This window comes from Agelaius tricolor, unplaced genomic scaffold (assembly GCF_023055355.1).
Source record: "Agelaius tricolor isolate 1412-34295 unplaced genomic scaffold, bAgeTri1.0.p SCAF_2, whole genome shotgun sequence".
NCBI lineage: Eukaryota > Metazoa > Chordata > Aves > Passeriformes > Icteridae > Agelaius > Agelaius tricolor.
This window is the reverse complement of record NW_027269262.1, coordinates 50,085,503-50,104,982: the sequence shown is the minus strand read 5'-3', so window position 1 is coordinate 50,104,982 and position 19,480 is coordinate 50,085,503. Positions and strand designations below refer to the sequence as shown.

General features: G+C 44.4%; 1 protein-coding gene across 10 annotated transcripts in view; it reads left to right on the top strand.

Moving 5' to 3' along the window:
* Window positions 1-1,597, top strand: part of KCTD1 (potassium channel tetramerization domain containing 1) — a 101,999-nt gene extending 100,402 nt beyond the window's left edge. For all 10 annotated transcript variants that reach the window (XM_071418602.1, XM_071418552.1, XM_071418542.1 and 7 more), the window contains one exon: window positions 614-1,597. In XM_071418602.1, coding sequence (XP_071274703.1) covers window positions 614-772 — 159 coding nt within the window. In that variant the 3' untranslated portion in view covers window positions 773-1,597. The remainder of the gene's footprint in view (window positions 1-613) is intronic.
* The last annotated feature ends 17,883 nt before the right edge of the window (window positions 1,598-19,480 follow it).

The window sequence follows — 19,480 nt, the reverse complement described above, 5'->3', positions numbered from 1 at the left end:
TGATTCCAGCACAGCCCTTGTGAGGTCTGGTCATGCTGAGTAGAGGGTCCCACATCCTCTGAGGTCCAGGAGCATCACCCCTTCCTTGGGTTTGGCAGCTGTCATGCTGACCCTGGTAAACCCCAGGAAGTTACCTTCTGGGGTGAGGCAAAGGATGCCCAGAACAGGTGAAGATGATGATAGAAGTAACTAAGAGTTGGTTTTTAAGTCTCTAGTAAATATCATGGTAGGTTTTCTGAAATTATGACCATTGTTATCTACACTGTCACCATTTCATTGTGGTATTTGCTCAGCATCTGCTGTGCAATCATGTGTTTGCCCTTTTGTGTTGTAAATTCTGTAAAGCAGAGAATGTGTTTTTCTAGTCCTGTTTCTGTGGCCAGAAGATTGGATTTGTTGACAGTACTAAAAAAATAAAATAAATTTTTCTTCATTTTTCTTTTTCACTGCTCAGTGGCCATAGTCAGCAGAAATCAATCCAGTACAGTTAAGCTATGTAACCATTTTTTTTCCCCCTAGTTGAATCCATTTGAAAACAGCAGTTATAATCATCGGACAGCAAATAGTCTGTTAATTTACTTACACATTGGTGTTTGTTTCCTCTTTTTTGCAGGTACTTGAGAGGTTACAGCAAAGAGGCTTTGAGATTGTTGGCTCATGTGGAGGTGGGGTGGACTCTTCCCAATTCAGTGAATACGTACTGAGACGAGAACTCAGAAGGACATCTCGTGCACCCTCTGTCATTCGAATAAAGCAAGAGCCTCTGGACTAAAATGGACATGTTTCTTTATGCAAAAAAAAAAAAAAAAAAAAGAAAGAAAAACAAAGAGGAAAAACAAAAAGGGGGACATTTCATGTGCAGTTTGGACTCCAAACAAGTCCTGGAACTAAAATTGAATAAAAGACACATTTATATCAAATATAGAGACCACACCTGAATTCATATGGGAACACTTGGAATAGTAGTGATAATAATAATAATAACCTCAAGGTATAAAAGAAAACACACACACACACACATAAAAAAATATGTATGTATATGTATGTCTGTACATATATATATGTATGTATATGTCAAAGGGTAGGAAATGCAATGACAGAATGTGGTAGATGAGGTTGGTGCTGTGATGGCCATTAAGTGTCCCAGGCCCTTCCGGGCCCAACTTAATGGTGTACAAGCCATTGCCAGGGGGGGATTCATGGACTGTTCTTCACCCATTTTCATTGCCAAACAGCCATCCACTTTTTAATGTGTACACACCTTGAGTCAACTTTATTTGCATATGGAGGTTTATGTCTGTCTTTTTTAGAGGTGGATGGGCAGGTGTTCAGGAGACGACCATCCATTGCATTGGAAAGCTGAAATTTTAAATGTAGTTTGTACAGAAGTCGCACACTTTTTGTCAGCCCTCACAGATGTGAAAGGTTAACTTTTCTTTTGAATGAGTTTTTTTGTTGTTTTGTTTTGTGTTTTTCAAAGGGGGCCAGAATAATTAATATTTGGTAGAGATGCTCTGGTTTGAATCTGCTGCTTTCCTACAATTTTTTCAAATTTTATAATGTATTAAATACAATAAACTCCTGTTTAAAATAACAAGGGTCTGGTTTAAGCCAACAGAAGCAGAGAGGTGGGATTACACTGCACTCCAGCGTGTAGAGGGGCAAGGCAGTGGGCAGGCAGAGCTGCCTGCGCAGGGTGGAGTGAGTTTAAGGCAGCAGAGGCTGTTGAGGGATCTTCTGGTGTGCTGCACATGGCTGCTGTTCCTTCAGCACTGTCCCAGCTGGAAGAGAAACTGTTGGTCAGACGTGAAAATAACACCAGCTCAGCCCAGGGAAACCCATGAAAAAATGACACCTGGTTCTGTAACCCTCAGTGTAACAGTGAATCATTCCCTCTTGCATCATTCCCTCTTGATTAGGGAGTTGGTGGCTTTGACTCTCCAAGCCCTTGCCTTGCTGAGTGTTAGTCAGCCTGTTGGGTTTTCAGGTTGCTCATTTCCCTCTTTTCAAGCCGTTGTTCTGTCAGAGAGTGACATGGCCAGCCCCTTGTGTTACCATCGGCTGTGTCCCTTGGTAGCAGGCAGTAATTCCACATTCTGCATTGGCAGCCCTGCCAGCTTCTCTCTTGCAGAGTCTCACTGGGGCCACCTCTGCAGGCACAGGCTCCAGGCCTGTGAGGTTTTGCAGAGGCACCACATCCCGATGCCACTGCACAGACTGCTCATGGGTTGATGCACCAGCAACCCCCGCCTTTCCTCCAAAGTCTCTTTTTATGCACTGTTACAGAATATGACTCTGTGTTCATCCTAGTGTGGAAATTTCTATCAACACTATGGTGCTGGCATTCCATTCATTTTGGTGACACTTTGCTATTTATTTAAGAAAAGAAAAAGAGAAACTGTTAGCTATATGTAACAAGGTTTTCAATATAGTCTAACTAAAAAAAAAAAAGTTACATTTTTTTCTGGGTTTTATTAAAATATGTCTGAGGACATCTTTAAATAACTGGCAGCACATATCAATGGTTTGGAATTACTGAAGTGTGAAAATGGGGAAGGGAGGGGCCTCTAAAAATTAAGGTTCATTAGTGGGTTATTAGATCTTCAATGTGATGCTGATCTGTCTATTCACAGTACTGAAACAGCTGCCTCATTGAAAATGCTTGTTTTCAATTAGCAGCAAGAAGTCCTCTTACAAAATAAACAAATGCTTGCTCTTACTGCCCACACTTTGGTTGTTAGTCTGCATAGAAGTTGGAAAGCTAAAACCCAGGGAAATAAATATTTTTAACAGATCTTCAAACCATTGGAAGTGATGAAATTTGTGATGTCCAAAAAGATGCTGGTCCCCATGGGTTTGAGAGTCCATGGGTCCCAGTGCAAGGTGATGTGATTCTTCAGAGACTGCTGTGCAGGCTGGAGCTGGGGGGAGTGCAGCTCCTTTTCGTGCTCCTTGGCAAGCAGGCTCTGCAAGCCTGCTGCATCAGCAGCCCCAAAGGTGTCCCCCCAGTGCTGGCAGGGCCCACACTGCCTGCAGCCTCTGCACAGGAGCTTTGCCTCTGATGCTCTCCAACATCTGATTCCCAAAGCCAACAAGTTGTGCTCTGCTGGTGGTTTTGCTTGCTCAGCGTGTACCTGTCCAAGTCAATGACCTTAAAGATACCACTGTGCTCCTTCCAAATCCTCAGCTGGCTGGGCATTCTTTCACCAAGCCTGCTTTTGTTGTTGATGGAGTCAAAAATCACTCTGAGACCCTGAATGTAAATGTCTCTGCAGTTACAATGTGGTCATGGAGAAAGAGGTCATGATTATTCAAAGTAATGGCTGATGAAAAATGTATGCAGGAATAAACTGGCTGTAGATTTTTAGAGAGCCAATGAGATTAGTCCTGTTTGCAAATGAGGTTTATAACCATGTGTTTTTAAAATGTTCTTTAGAAAAACTGATCAACAAACAAATGAGCAATTTCTCCAGGAATGTGGGGGGAGTAGGGGGGAACCAAGAAGGACCAGATTACTGTCAGCTTGTCTCTGGAGGTTAGTGATTTTGACATCTAAATTGATCTAATTTTTTATTAGCAAGTGTTGAGTCCATTTTATGCCATTGGTGTATTTAATAACAAGAGGCAGAACTGCAGTGAGTGGTAGCTGCCAACGTGGTACTTCAGCAAGTTGGTTAAGCAGCTGCCAGGAGAACTCCTGCAGACGTGCAGAGATTGCAGATGGCACCAACTCCCCTTCCCACTGTGAGACACAGGCAGAGGAATTTAGTCCTCACCTTTTCTTTGGGTAATGAGAATGTTGGATTTCTGCAACAGCCATTGATCCAGGGTTTAGTTCTCCCCTGAATGTACCAAACAGCTGCATAATGTAAGTATGGACCCTGGCATGCTTGGGTGAACCTTAAAACTGAGTGTCCCATTGGAGACTGAGCCAATTTACTCTGTGCTGGAGAAAGTGAAGTCCTGCTTTGTCACTGGGTTAATCTCTCTTTCCAGAAGCAGTACAGATAAATAGGTGCTGCTAATTTATTCTGTCTTCAGGTAGGTACTAGCCAAGCAGTCTGACCCAATGAAGGATTCTCCTCTCTGTTGCCATACATCTACAGAAGGAAGCTGATCATCTCAGTGATTGACTGGCACAGCAAGTCAAGTCGACACATTGTTTTATGATGCTCACTAAAATGCATAACGAAAACCAATGGGGAAAACTTAGTAAACTCCAAAAACATGAAAGTTCAGCCACCCATTCAATTATTTTCCTTTATGCTGAACAGGCACTGAATTCAATTTGAAGTCAAACATTTTGTTCATAAGCATAATTTTTTGCAGCAAGCTTTAAAAATTGATTTCTATACTAATTACAGGGTTTTTACTGACATCCAAATGACTTGTCAAATGAATTTTTCTTTAATGTTTCCATTGCATGAGTTGGGGGGGAGAAAGGTTGGATTTTAGGGGGTGAGAAAAGCATTTTTATTTACCAGTGGTCAGTTTTTCAGAGAAATAAAAACATTTATTTCCATCTGTCATTACTTCACTGCAGAATTCTATATTATGAATTATTTCTATGGACAACTGGTATTTGTACGTCGGCATTCAAGCTGCCTGAGGTTTATTTACAGTGGAAGTGAAACCAAGATATCCTTAGGGTCTGTAGACCAGTTGCTTTTTCTCAGATTTTGGTTTGAATGGTTTATTATTTCTTGAGGGTCTGGAGGGATCACCACCACCAAAAATCAATATGTTGCACCAGGTCCCAGTGTTGGCTTTGGCTGCTGCCCCATTGATCTGTTTTTTTGAAGACCCCAAAACTGACTTAGCAAAGGGGTCCTCTATTTGAGGCTGAAACTGCTAAAATCATAGCCCTAACTCCTCTTAAAAAGAAAAAATGCAGGCACATAGTACACAAGTTCATCCTCCTGTAAGCTGGGCTAGCTCAGCTATCTGGTAACGAGGATGTTAGCATTGATGCAGTGGGGAAACCCTAGTGCTAGCCTGCTGAAGCATCTTCTGTTTGCACAAGTAAGGGCTCCAGAAATGGAAATGTCATCTGACAAACGGAGAAAAGCCCACTTCTCCTTGAATCTGTTTTGGGGTTTTGTTTTGGTTTGGCTTGGTTTTTTATTGTTGTTTTTTTTGGGAGGAGTGTTTGTCTGCTTTGGTTTTTGTTTGTTTGTTTCACTTTTTTTGACTAGGGATCCAATAGGAGTCCTGTGTCCCTAAAATAATAGGGTGTAATATTTTTCAGGTGATGCTGGAGATTATGGGCCAGATCTCATCTTCTGCCCTCCATACTCATGGTGAACTTGGCTCATGCCCCAGTCAGAAGCCCAAAGGGTGCAGTGTGGCATGGGCTGTCAGTGCCATTGCATCCACAGCAATAGTGTGTCATCTCTGTTGCTTCTAAAAATACAGTATTTTCCTCTGCAGGTCAGAGGAAGTATGGGTTGATGAGACTCTTCTCTCTCAGCCTCATTAAAGCCCCATATACATGAGTTCTCTCTGGAGAGGCTGTTGCCAGAATGAGCAGGCTGGATTTGTGCTTCTTGGGGAGCATGGAGTGCTGGTGCCACGGCCCAGCCCATTGATCCCTGTCCTGTGGTCCTCAGAGCACAGCTCTAGCTTGCTGGTCTGAGGAGAGATGGAGAGAGGGACATTTGTCTCTGTGCTCTGGAGTTTGGACTGATAAATGATCTCATCTACAACCCTAAATGGTCTTGTGGCTTCTGTTATGTAGCTTGTCAGTGTTGTTATTAATTTTCCTGAGGAAAATGTGAAGCATGGGATGGCTGGCCTTGCCTCCTTACTATTAGGATGCAGTCTAAAAGACAGGGTGACATTGACTTAAAGCAAAAACTGCATATGGTGAAGTCCCCTAAATTAATGTACTGCATTCTTTCTGACTGCAGGTCAAACCAGAGGGCTCAGTGAGGCTCAGCAGTGGATGTTTGATACTTCATTTGATTAACTGCCAAGAAATTGCAAAAACAAAAGGCAAAACAAGCAGAGCACGGATGCTTGTTCTGAAGATCTGGAGCCATAATTTCACTAATCCCTGCTGCTTCTGAATAAATACTTCAGTTCTGGGTGGCTTACATTAAAACCAAAAGCAGCTGTGCATTTCTTTCCCTCACTTTCTGCAGCTCAGGAGGCTTGTTTTTCTTCTGCTGGGGGCTGTGCCTGGGCAGCTCAAGTGTAATAACTTTGGCCCTAATGCAGCTCTTGGTCTCTTCAAAGCATTGTACAGAGCTTCAATTAAGCATCTCTCTACTTCTAAGGGAAGAAGGCAGCAATAAACTCACCTTGCAGCTGGGGAGGCTGAAGAAGCTTGACTGCCACTCACTTGGGTCCCAAGCTGCACATCTGGAATCCCTCTTTTCCACAAGCCCTCTTGCAGTACAGAAAGAGTTGGAAATCAAGGAGGAACTGTGACACATTTATTTTTTTAAGCTGAGAGTTTGAAGCTATACAAGCACATAGAAGGCATTGCTGGGATGTTTGAATGAGCTTAAAATGTTAGCATTACAACCAGGTTAGGCTTGACACACCTTCTGATTTCTTTTTCTAATTCTTTCCAAAGTGAGAGAAAAATAAATAAATGAAATATAATTTCCTTTACCTTACATGTTTTAAGTGAAGTCAACTGATGGCATATTTAATTTCCTTTCTCTGCCTCAGCTCTTCAACAGGGACTATCATTTTCTGTTTATGTTTATATTCCTTAATACAGAACTCAGGCAATAAAATGGGAGAAGGAACCAGTGCAACTTGTGAAAGAGCCTTGTTTATTCATACAGTGGTCACAACAAAATCCTGCTGCATGCCAGGATGGCAGGAATGTTTTCCAGGTGTGGTTGTTGAGATGGGGCAAGGCACAGCTGGCTCCCAGCTTCAAATGCTCCACAATAAAAATTACAACAGTGGGAAACTAGGGCTCAAACCCTCATGGATTATCTTCCTCCTTAAGCATCCACTCATCTTTCTCACAGTTGAAGCCTTTAGATGAGTAAAAGCTGTGCTGTCATCTCTGCTGTAACCAGTGCAGCTATTCCAGAGAAAGCTGCTTGGATCAGGGACGGCTGTTCTGCAGAAAAATTCTCTTCTGATGCATTATTGATAGATGTAAGTTAAAGCCATAAAGCTCACAGCTTTATCGGGCAATATCTACTAAATCCTGGAAGCATGTAAGATAACCTAAATGTAATCTACTGCATACCAGCTTCTTCAGTGATGGATAGCACCACAAAAGCAGGACTAATGAAAAATTAATGAAAACAGTTACTTCCATAAGAAAAATGATCTGTTTTCTCCCACCTTTGTATTGATTTTAACTGGCCCTGTAATTGGAAGTGTATAATTTTTTCCTCAGGTAAAGAGGATTGAGGGTGAGGGAGAGCGAGTGTATAATTCTATTCATGTTTGTGACATACTTTCAGGCTACAAAAACAAAACATTTTCCTTAGGATGTTGAAGCCGCCTGTGAATGCCGACTTCAAGCATATTTTCTCAGCTCAGGCAAACTGCCATGCTGCTTTGCCTGAAACCAGATATTGCATGAGCAGAGTACTTGGCATACTTTGAAGGCTAGCAAGGAAGTACAGAGAAACAATGTTTAAGGAAAACCAAATACAGCGCATGTAACTTGGTGGGTTTAACATGTGTCATGCATTTAAGTTCATTCCTGATTGATCTGCTCCTTGGTGAAAGGGAAAAATCCTCCATTGCTCTTTGGAGAGGGAAGGAATGTCAGGCTCTGAGGAAGGACCTTCTCTGTGAGACCAAACCGAATGTACCATGATGTTCATGTGCCAGCTTGGCAGAGAATTCACAGCCACAGTGAGCCTCAGCCTCTTCTCACTAACACACTTAAACACAACTGTCTTTTTCTCTAAATTTAACAGAGCATTTCTGCCTTTTTCACCATCTCACAGCAGAATTCAGTCAGATCTGCAGCTGCTGTAAACTCTATTTTAAATTATTCCTAAGTCTTTACCTGCTTAATGTTAATATATCCACTGAGCCCGAAGGGCAATGCTGAGATAATAAATCAATCAGAACAGCATATAGTTTGTTTTTCTAGGGTAAAAAAGTGCACATTTTTAAAGTGTTTAGGAAATGCTGCTTTCCTGTTCCCTGTTGTATATGCTATGGGTCTTTTTCTAATCTCTTCCATCAAAGACATGATATGGGCTCATAGTGTTTTGAGGACCAGGATATTCTACACATTTGTAGTAAATGTTACTCTTAATCTTTGGGGATTCTTTTAGCTGATATGCCTTCATTTAAAAAGTCCTCTTTTTCTTTTTTTTTCAACTTGAGCGATTTAGCCATGTCTTTGGTTTTTGCTTTTATTCCTTGCTTTTCTTATTGGCCTGGTAACAGCTGCAGTACAAGATGAACCACCCCTTCCAATGCATGTCTTAAAAAATTAGGGCATTTACTTGTCGTCAGTGTTTGGCTTTATTTTTGTCTCAGCAGCCTGCTCTGGTCCAGCCTCAGCTGGTGCTCCACACAGCAGGTGTGGTGACTGCTTGGCACCAGTGACCACAGAGCCTTTGTGATGATGTTCTACCCATCTCACAGGGCCCTGCTGCATGAGTGAGAGCTGCAGGAGCAGCACCACTGATGGGAAACCACCCAAAAAGTGTTACAGCTGTAACCGTGCAGCAGCCAGAGGGGGGGCAGCCCAGGGCAGTGCCTGTACTCACTGCTGGGGCTGGGAGAGGTGCTGCTGCCAGCGAGGGGTTCTGGGTGCCCAGCTCCCTGTTCCACCATCAGGCAAATCCTCTGGGTCCCCTGGAGACCAAAAGGCATCTGGACACAGTCCTGAGCAATGGGCTCAAGGTGGCCCTGCTTGTGCCAGGTGAACGAGATGATCTCTAGAGAATACTTCCAACCTCAACCATTCTATGTTTTCTGTCATTTCCAAGAAGACTGGACTGACTGAGATGTGAAAGGTTCCTCAGGGAGTGTGAAATGTGGCTCTACCTCTTTACTTGGTGCCATTGTTCAGATTTTCTGGAGTTTTAATTCTGTCCTCTCTTTCTTTTCAATCAAGAGAGATCTTTTACATTTTTTTCAGTAGGGAGCAGAATGGGGATTCTGTCCTAAAAGGACTTGAAAGCCATTGGTGCAAGTGCTGGACTTAATATAATAAACTGTAAAATAATATTTAAAGTATTACTCACAGAAATTCTGTGAACACTGAAGCTGTATTTCATAACTACATATCACTGTTGCTGAAGAGCAAACAAAGAACTTCAAGAAAGGCAGATGCAGAGCTCCTTCACATCTTCTTTGTGGGGTCCTGATTTGGGGAGGAATTTCAGGCGCCCTTAGCTTTTGGTACAGTAGAAGTTTGGTCTTCACTTCATGGAACACCCACAGTACTGAAATTGTGTTTGCATTTCCATACCTCACCAACTGAAGACACAGAGGGGCAAGAACACACCAGAGAAAGCTTCCCCCCAGTTCTCTCTTCCTGATTTTTTTGTTTGTTTTACTTATTGTAGGGCTAAATATTGATTTTTCAGCTCTGAAAAACTGAAGATATAGCATCTTCTTCTGCCATGTTCTCAATATGCTTAAAATGAAAAAAGCACTCCATGATCACATTTTTCCCCTACAAAAATGTGAGCAATTAGCACAGGAGGTTCTCAGCTCAATATGTATAATTTATTGTAAAATGTATATAATTAGTTTGGCAGACAGCAAAAGCACCAACACAAGCATAAACCCTTTTATGAATCCATATGTAATACTGGATGTTGATGGATTATTACTACAGCAAGATGTCATGTTAAATAACTGATGCAGATATACAGTAGCAAATAGTTTGCCATTTTCATTAAAAAAGGAAACAAACAGAAAAAAAATTCTTCATATCTTCATTACTTATTGAAGTTGAGGGTTTTTTATACACTCACTGCTGGAGCATCTGGGTGTATTAAACAGCTGAATTCAATATCACATTAAGCTAAATTGCCCACAATGGGCAGCTGCCTCATTTCACTCTTCTTAAAAGTCCAAAATGTGTTTTCTGAACCTGAGGCATTTGTCTCCTTGCCGAAGTGGTGTGCTGGTTAGTATTTCAGCAAAGGGAGAAGCAGTGGGGGACATGTCCTTCTGCTGCTAAGACCCTGGCCAAAATATTCTCAGTGCAGGGGAGAGGACAGGCATAGGAGGAGAGGTCAAAACAGTGCTCCCAGTTTTGTCTGTGTGGATCTGGTTTAAAACCTGGTAGAAAGGGAACATCACGTGCTGTCACTGTGGGGCTGGATCTGAGGGAACAGCCACCCTTCTGAGCTTCTAGACAAGCTCAGAAGTCTCCTCAGTCCTCTGGCTCCCAAATATCTGTGTGCCACGTAGGGGTGCAGAGCAGCACAGGCTGCAGCCCTTTGGCTTCCTGCTCAGGTCTTGGGTAGCCCTGCAGTGCTGGATCACGGGCTGATGAGAGCAGCGGGGTGGTGCAAAGAGGGATGTGCGGGAGGTGTGTGTCTGGGCAGGGGGATGTTCTGGAGGAGCCACCTGAGTTTGCCCTGCTCACTGCTTGAACCACATCCCTGACCTGGGCTTCTCAGTCCTGCCAGAAACCCTGAAGCCCCTCAGGAAAAAGCAGGAACTCCTGCAGCACCTGTCCAGGCTTGATCTCTGGGGCATGTCTGACAAGGGACCCCCCTCCATTCCTTCCCTGCTCTATTTTCCCCTGTGTCTTTTTCCATAGAGACCACAAAGAGCTCAGACATTTTCCAGCCTCTCTGGAGGTGTCCACACTCCTCCAGGTGTTTCTTCCTGTCACCTGTGAGACTCAGAGCCAGATGTCAAAGCCCCCTTATCGGTGCCTGTACCCAGAACTAGCTGTATTTCACACTAACCTTCCTACACTTGTGTCCTCCTATATCTTCTTCAGCCTCTCTCTTAGCCCCAAGTGGATTTTCCAATTAATTTCCCACCTTTTACATCTTCCTCCTCCCTTAGCCCATTTTTTCATCATCTCCTTCCAGTTGTCTGTTTTCTTTCTTCTATAATCCTCTACATTTGGATAATTTTCATTTGGACTATTTAACATAACCACCGGATTTGTGTTTTAGCCTTGTTTAGCAGGTTGGAGGCTCTTTTTTCTATCTTATGTTCTGCATTTTTTTCTCCCTCTTAATATGTCAGCATTAACAGAATGGGATCCAGCTTCACTTCAGTGGGAAGTTTCACCAGTGATTTCCATAGGAGAAGAGGGAGAACATTCAAAATGTGAGAGGCTAAACCCAAGTGTCTGGGTTTGTCTATTGCTAGATTTCCCAAGCTTCTCCATGCTTCCATCATCTCCTAGCTCCAAAGGGATCTATAAGTAGAAAGAACAGTGTTTCTGAAAAGCAGGCCACATTTCCTTAAGTTACAGCGATGGAGGCAGCATCCTACCTGGAACCTTATCCCCAGCATGTCCCTGCTAGGCATGGTGCCCAGTCCCTCAGCCACATTTATACGTATCAGTAGTATATTTAAAGGGAAGGAAGGAGAAAACCTTTTTTTGCCTTCCAACTTCTTTCCAGGGGAAGCTTGTAGAGGTTCACATGTTCCAAACAAGCCAGAAATCTCTGTCCAATCCCCCAGATTACCCAGTCACACATTACCTGGCTGTGGTGCTGTCCCACACTTGCGTTCTGAGCACATGTATCCTGCAGACATGCTGTGGCCATCCCTAAATGACAACTGCTTGGGTGAAGTCACTCATCCACATAGATAATCCAACAAAACCACCAGTAATGTACATTCAGTGATAGGCTAGAAAATACAGTTTTGCTGGCAGGATTTATTCCATGACCCTGCTCTCTTCAAGTGAGCAAAGCAGTCAGAGATGTGAGGGATGCCCGCAGGAAGCCTGCCCAACCTCTGCATAGCCTGGGATGGCTGTGCTGCCAAAGCACTGCTAATACAGCCCTAGGAATGGGCAGCCCTGGTTGTTTTCTGCCTTGGTGTGTAGAAAGATTCCCACATTGTGCTCTGATCACATTCAGGTGGGTTTTATTCTGCAGCTGCAAAACACCTCAGAAAAAGAATCCAAACTGACCTCAGGAATGAAAGAAAAATGGAAGGGCAGCTGGTTTTGAGTGAGGCTCCTTTATCAAATGGTGTCAGTTCCAACCCCTTCTGTTCAGGAACAGCCCCAGTAGAAAAAGCCTCCCTTTCCAGCTTATCCTTTCTGCAGCTGTCACTGCACTGCTCTTTGTTCGTGAAGTTACCGGCACCCATGTCTCCGATGTGATCTAGAGGCTCCCACTGTTTATTTCAATGTAAATATTTTTTTTGTTGAGAAACAAAAGGGGCTGGAAAAAGGGAGGTTATGGGAATATTCAGGATGAGATAAGGAATCTGAGGCAGAAAAGAACACATCAATTACCTCAGCTCACATGCTCATCTGCCAGATGAAACCAGTTTTACCGGCTGTTGCCCAAAGGCAAAACACCACAGGGCTTCTGATGTCATGTTGGCCTTTGGTTATGAGCCCGGGTAAATGGGTACCTGGCAGAGAGAGAAAAAGGGCTGTGCTGCTTAATGCCAGCTTCATCTATTTATGTTCCTCTAGCATCAATTAAAAATATCTCTGTCTCATTCTGCCTGCCTGCCTGCCTGCCTGCCTGCCTGCTACTGTGGTATTTGTTTTCTTTCCATAGCACTGCAGATTGCCTTGCCTTACAGTTTACAACAGTGAGAGCTGGCACTTGCCTCTGGCAGGGCAGAGGATGAGAAACCATTTCACTTTTCCTCCACTCTGTCTTCGTGTGGAGCCACAAAGGTGTTTGATGGGCTGGTTGTTGTGAAGGGGTGATGTACAAGGCCAGGGCTGTTGTTAATGTGCAGTGCTTCAATAGCATTAGCTTTTTCCTTAGGATTTAAATTGAATTGGTGGCATTGGACAATATAGTGCTGTAGATCTGAAGTGTGTTCTGTGTACTCATCTGTCTTTTTTTCTTTATTATATTACCCTTCTTTTTCTTCCTCTTTTTTTTTTTTTTTTTGCTTTTTTGTATCACCAAGACCCAGTGAAGCAGATTTTATGCTGCAATAATTCTGCGTGTTTTGGTTATAAATATCCAAAAGCAAAGTTAAGGGTTTTTTCATATAACTATCAAAGCAAGTGTCTGCTTCAGCCCAAATTGAAAGAGACGTTTTACACATAAAAGTTCATCAGTGGATGGTAAACAGCTTCCGTCCTAATACAACTGCAAATACTCTGCTGCAGCACAGACCTACAGACCAAGTCACAGACCTTTGGTGAAACTGGTGGTATCTGACCTACACACAATAGTTCCCTGTGCTAGTTGTTGTCCCTGGAACTTAACCAGGGTCTGAGCATCCAAGAAATCCCAGGAAAATCAAGTCTTTTGCCCACAGCAATATAAAACATGCTTCCAGTCTCCAGTTTCTCCTTGCATTCCTAGCTGTCTCTTTGAGAGCAAATAATGCCGCAAAGTAATTTAAAAACAGAGGAGGTAAAAATCAGTAACTTCAGCAATAGCAGCACAGACAGTTTCCTCCATCACAATCTCCCATCTAGATTTTCAGAGCAGACTTGCAATTTCAGTGGTTGCCTTGGCATGTGCCCAGCGTGACACACCTGAAAGCAGCCAGGCTGTCTGAGAGCAAATGCACGATGATTTTGAAAAATCAGGGTTCTTCAACAGTTCTCAAGTTGATCATCAAATACTACGAAATATTTCTCTTTTTTTTTCTTCCTCAGAGTTGCACACCCTCAGAATGGCAAATGCTTCATGATCTGAAGCCAACACAACAGCACTGGTATCACTGGCTTGCAACAACATCTATTTGAAGGGATGTTTTAAAGCAGTCTGCAGTGCTGGAAGGCGGCTTTTTCTGTACTGCTTCTAGCTAGGATGTGCTGATCTGAGCACTTGGCAGCATAATTTATTTATTAGGACTTCTTACAATTTTTTTCCCCATTGACATAGGATTAAAATTAAACATTCCTAACTGCACTAGATGAAAGTATAGCTTAGCTCATTCAGGTACGTCCACATTAGACATGTGTGTAAGTGACTGCTCTCCACTAGCTTCATCCTGCTTTCGTGTACAGGCAAAACTCCCCCAAGATGACTCGCCTGAGTCGGATGTTCAGCTGAACCCTGACTGTGCCCAGAGGTGGCAGTGACTGGAACAGACCAGAGCAAACCTTTACAGCCTTTGATTCTCCAAAGACTCCATCAATAGCTGCCATTGATACTAAGGGGGGGTGTGATGAAAGCTGAGATCCTTGAGAATGCATCAATTACTCGGCCCCATCATTTCACTTGCCAAGCACAGTGCTGCACCCACATGCAGTGAAGCTCAATAAGTCACCTCTTCACGAGCTGCTGGAGAGGAGATACATTCCCAAGCCATGCAGCTGCCTGGCTGCCAAGCACTGGAGGCACAAGACAGCCACCCCTCTGGTCACTTGGGCTGACTCCACTTCACTTGAATACTTTGCTCATACCAGTTACCAAGTCTGAGGCTAAGGGAAATGGTTGTACCTTGCCATGGTCTCATCCCTGGATGCTGCCTCTCCCAGAGGCAGTCCAGGCAGACAGAAAATGTCTGGCTTAGTGTCCGGCTGCTAGTGCACAGCAACATCTCACAGGGTGGCACTGTGGGGGGCCAAAATCCTAAGAGCAGCCCTTGAGACCCCCAGGACCCAGGAAAGGGAAAGCATCCCCCACCAAAGATCCATTGTCAGGGAGGCAGCACTAGCTGCTGTGGGTGCTGGGAAAAGGTTAGATGCCTGCAAAAACTCAGCTGGCAGGGAAGGCATCAGATGCAGAATAAAAGGTTTCTCTGCATCCAGCCACTGCCATGGGGACCTGGCTGACCCAGGCCTGAAAAACCCTGCTGGGCCAGACCCTGCTTCTGCAAGCAGATTGCATTCTGCCTCTCAGTCAATAAAGTTTCTCCTGCTCCATCAAGCACTTTTATCCCAGTGTCTGGGCTGACAAGCATGAGTTTGGGCTTCCAACATGACAGATGGGGAAGAAGGACTCCAGAAGATACCTCCAGCTTTTCAGGGAAGGGGTTTGACTACACATCTTCTTCACCTGGGGTCTTTGCTGCCCTTGCACCTGGGAGAAGGGTGGTGGGAAGAAGTCACCCATCCTGGCCATAGGGCATGGGACCTGCTGGTCCTTTGCTGGTGGATATGGTAAAGAAAAATCCGAGTCAGGCAGCTGATTTGGTAGTTTGTGGCATACTAGGAGCATGCATGGTGCAGACTTGCTTGAACTGAGTGGACTATGTAAAGGCCTTGTCAGGGATGGAAAGGGTTTTTCCAGGAGAAAATTGTTGCCTATGAAGGTTCCTGTGCTTTGCAAAGCCTGGAAAGGAGTAGGATGGACTGTGGTGGTCTACTATGCCAGAGCAGATGTGGGTTTCCAGGGAAAACAACTTCTAGTGTTATCTAAAAGCTGAATGTTTCCCTGGGGAAAGATAATGAAGGAGAGATGAAATATACCTGGAATATCATTGACGGAAATATCATTGAATGCAGAACTTGTTGCCTTTGCCTACCTACTTTGAAACACATCTTCATCCTGCAAAGTCTGTTCTGCCCTTCAGACTCCCTCCTTTTGTGATAAGCAACACATGTATTACTTTGTCCATTGCTCCCTCTGCATACATTATGTGGTGACATATGATGTGGTGATGACACTGAAACCAACTGTTGATTGCCCAAGGTTTGAAAAGGTGGCCTGGAATGGAAACTATTGTCACAAAGACCTTCACACATGGGTTGGTTGGTGGGTTGGTTGGTTGGTTGGTTGGTGATTTCAGACTACAAAGGGATGAGTGAGTAGAGCCTGGGCAGTTTTGCTGCAAACACTGTGGTCCAAAGTTATGCTGTAGATGTTGGGGTGTCCTCATTCATGGAGATTAAAGCACTCAATAGGAGAAGCCACCATATTACTAATGCTTGCAGAAGCATAACGTATATGAAAGTACTTCCAGTGCTTCCATCTCCCCAGAAGTAAACAGAAATTAAAATGTACTCTAAGTTTGCACACACAGAATCATTAACTTTGTATAGTTAGGGACTAGAAAGAGGGAGGGAAGGGGGATTTTTGGTAGAATTTTTTTTTTTTTTTTTTTGCCCTGGGCAAAATTTTCAACATTAACTAATTAATGTTTATAAAGCACTTTGCATATATAGTGCCTTTCATCAGGGGATCTCCAAGTATTAGATTATATTATCTTGAAGGCCCCAGGCCTGTGCATACTAGCCCTATAAAGTATTAGCCTTATAAACTTTAGTAATTCACTTTGGGTTTTTTCCTAGGGTTTTTTTTTTTTTGGTGGTTTGTTTTTTGGGGTTTTTTTTCGATTGGGTTTTTTTTTTTCAGTTGGGTTTTTAATCTTCCCTCTTCTGAAAATGTGCCGAGTATTTTGGCTATGTATGTAAAAAGGTGGTAAAAAGTGTGGTGTCAGCCAGAATGACCATATGAAAACTTAGGGCTCCATAATGAACTTCTCAAATACTCTAATTGCCAGGGTTGGGGAGTAGCAACTGTGCCAAACTAAAATTCAAGTATAAACCCCACTCATCAAGTAGAGTTGAGGGCAAAGCATCATCACTGGTGAGGGAAGCAGCTCTGACATTTGTTCTGGTAATGACAGTGGGGATAGGGAGAAAAGGGGAAGAAAGGGATACCTCTGAAATCCAGCAGCATCACAAGAAAAACCCCTTGCTCCAGCTTGGATGCAAGATGGTGGCTCTTATGTATTGCATTAAGTTTCTGTTACTGGTGGCTGGAGGCTGGGAAAGCAAGGATGGGCATGAAATGGCACATCTGGAGTGTGTTCATTGCTGCCATCCTCCTGGGCAGAGGCAGGAGGTAGGGTACCCCAAAGCCATGCCAACAGCAGTGAATCTCCCATGTTCTAAATCTGAAAAGCCTGCTTGGGTGTGGGCTCAGTGGATGACTCAAACAATTACTTAACAATAGCTGCTTGCATGAGCTGGCAGGGATGAAGCCAGGTTCACAATGGAAAAAATGTGTGGGCATCTTGGCTTTAGCGAAACACGCGGGGAGCAGACTTGCTGCTGCATGCAGGAACTACCAACAGAGAAAGCAAGGCCTTGGGGAGCAGAAACTTGACAGGGACAAGGCAAAGGATGTCTTTGCCCTTACTTGCACATCTTACAGGTGGAATTCCCCCAGCTGAATTTAGCTGGATAAGGGCTGCTACTCTGAGGGAAAGGCTGAGCAGCAAATCCAGTCTTTTGAAGTGTCAGCAGTATTCAGAACTCCAGAACGAAGCCATCACTTGTGAGGCCATCTTGTCCACATTGAAGTGCTCTTTCATGAGGGAAAGTTCACAGCAAGGATGGGAAATCCCTCCCTGCTCAAAGGAGAGGAGAATTCAGCAGAGTGATGGCACATGTAGCTACAACCAGACAGGTACTCTGGCATAGAAACAACCTGATAGCTCTTTAGAGTCTGCATACACTCAAGAACCTAATGGGGAGCTTGGAACTGGTAAAAGTGCTCACTTGCTGCTTGCGGACTAACATTCCAAATCTCAAAATATCCACTCTGCACGCGACTCCCAAGAGAGAGACAACTGAGAGAAGTGTACAAGGTGGCTGTGGGGAATGGCTCTCCAGATAGGTTGTGGGCAGCATCTGGACATGGAAAAACATATGAGGAAACCTAGCAAGTAGGGATCACTCACCAGGCTTGCAATGTGGATAAGAGCTTGGTACACTAAGCCCAGCACCCTGCACTGTGCACTCCTGGTCCCAAGGAAGAGTGGGAACTCCACAGAGATCTGGAGGGTGCTCACTGTGCAGACCTAGAGCAGCACTCAGATGAAGATCCAACTGTAGCGGAGCTCCTGCTGGGAGGGAACAGGCAGAGACATCTTTGTCATGTCCACATGCTTTATCCCTGGAGCCAGCACTGTGGGAGAGCAGGAAGCTCAAGTCTTGTGTTGGCAGATGCCCTAGGAAGCAGGGCCCGTATAGGTTGCTCTGTTGTTGCAAACAAGAGAGGATTGTGAGGGCCAGCTGTACATTGAGAGTGAAAGAGAGAGTGTGAACTTTCCTGCTCTGGAGACACCACAATGCAGAGAACTGGACTGAGAGCAGCTAAAGGTCCCACCACCTTGCTCCAACCAACAGTGTGGGCTGTTGTGATTGCACATCACTGTGTGATTGCAGTGAGCACTGAGAGGACTTCTGTTCTTTTTTTCTCCCCTTCAGGCAGCTGTGGCTATAGAGAGACTTGGGGAAGAGCAATCAAAGCAATCCAACTACGCTGTGATATGGCTGGGTCTGCTCTCCTGGGCTCCAACGGTGCCCTTCTCCTGGCATTGCTGTGTATGCTGGAAACATTTTGCTCTTCCAGTTTCTCCAGCGCTTTATGCACTGTGTTCAACCCCTGCTGGCAAGTGTGTATTTATATTGGCAAATGAGTCCATCTACCAGATAAAGGGCCTGTAACAAGGCAAGCAGGCATAGTTACAAAAGGTCACTGCCACAAGCTGTCCATGTACATGTTAATCCTCCGTCCTCTTTGATGCAGATGCTTCACTTATGGGTCAGGTCTGGTCTTTCAGGCCAGGATACTCCCAAACTTGATATGCAGCAGGAGGGAGTGTGCTTTGTGCTATTGGTATTACCGCCAACCTAGGGCAAGCATGGATTAATCCACACTCATCAACAGGGAGCAAGGCACCTTTTCCCTTTCACTGAACTCAGGAAGCAGACATTGCTGCACCAGGCCCTAGGGAGCTGGGAGCCGGGCATGTGGACTCACAGGTAATCATAGATGGGCTGTGAGTCATTCCTGCCCTGGAAACCAACCAGCTTCTGCTCATCAGCTACCATTACAAGAGCTGCAGCTCCTGTTATATGTGAGTGGTTTCGCTGCCTGCTGGTTGCTGTCCATCCAGTTGGAAGTCACCGGTACTCCTCTTTCACAGGTGGGTGGTACAAGTGCTTTGGAGCAAAATATGATGCTTGGCTTTGAAGGAGAAAGGCTGTGAAGTTTACCCATTCCAGAGCCACAGCTCCACCCCTCACCAAAGCAGGTGCACTGCCAACTGCAGTCTTTAGCTTCAGCAGATCTGGGAGAATTGGGGCTCTTTGGTTGCTCTTCCCATTTGCATGCAATTCCCTCTAACTCCTGAATCCTCTCCCTGTGACAGGTGATTTGCCTAGCCAACAGGAGCTCAGGAAGAGCCATGCAGCCTGGAATTTCCCCACATTTCACACCAATGAGTCCTGACTGGTACGAGTTGAGATGTAAGAGCAACAAGGAGGCAACACACAAAGATGAGAGTGGCTTCTGCTGAAACAGAAGAGACATTGGTCCAGCGCAGGGAAGCAACACTACCATGCTGGGCTTGGGTAGACCATCTCATGGTGCTGTGTAGCAAATCACTTAGGAAGGGAGTCCTCTCCCATGGAGGTCATGCTGCTCCTTTGGTGGGGACA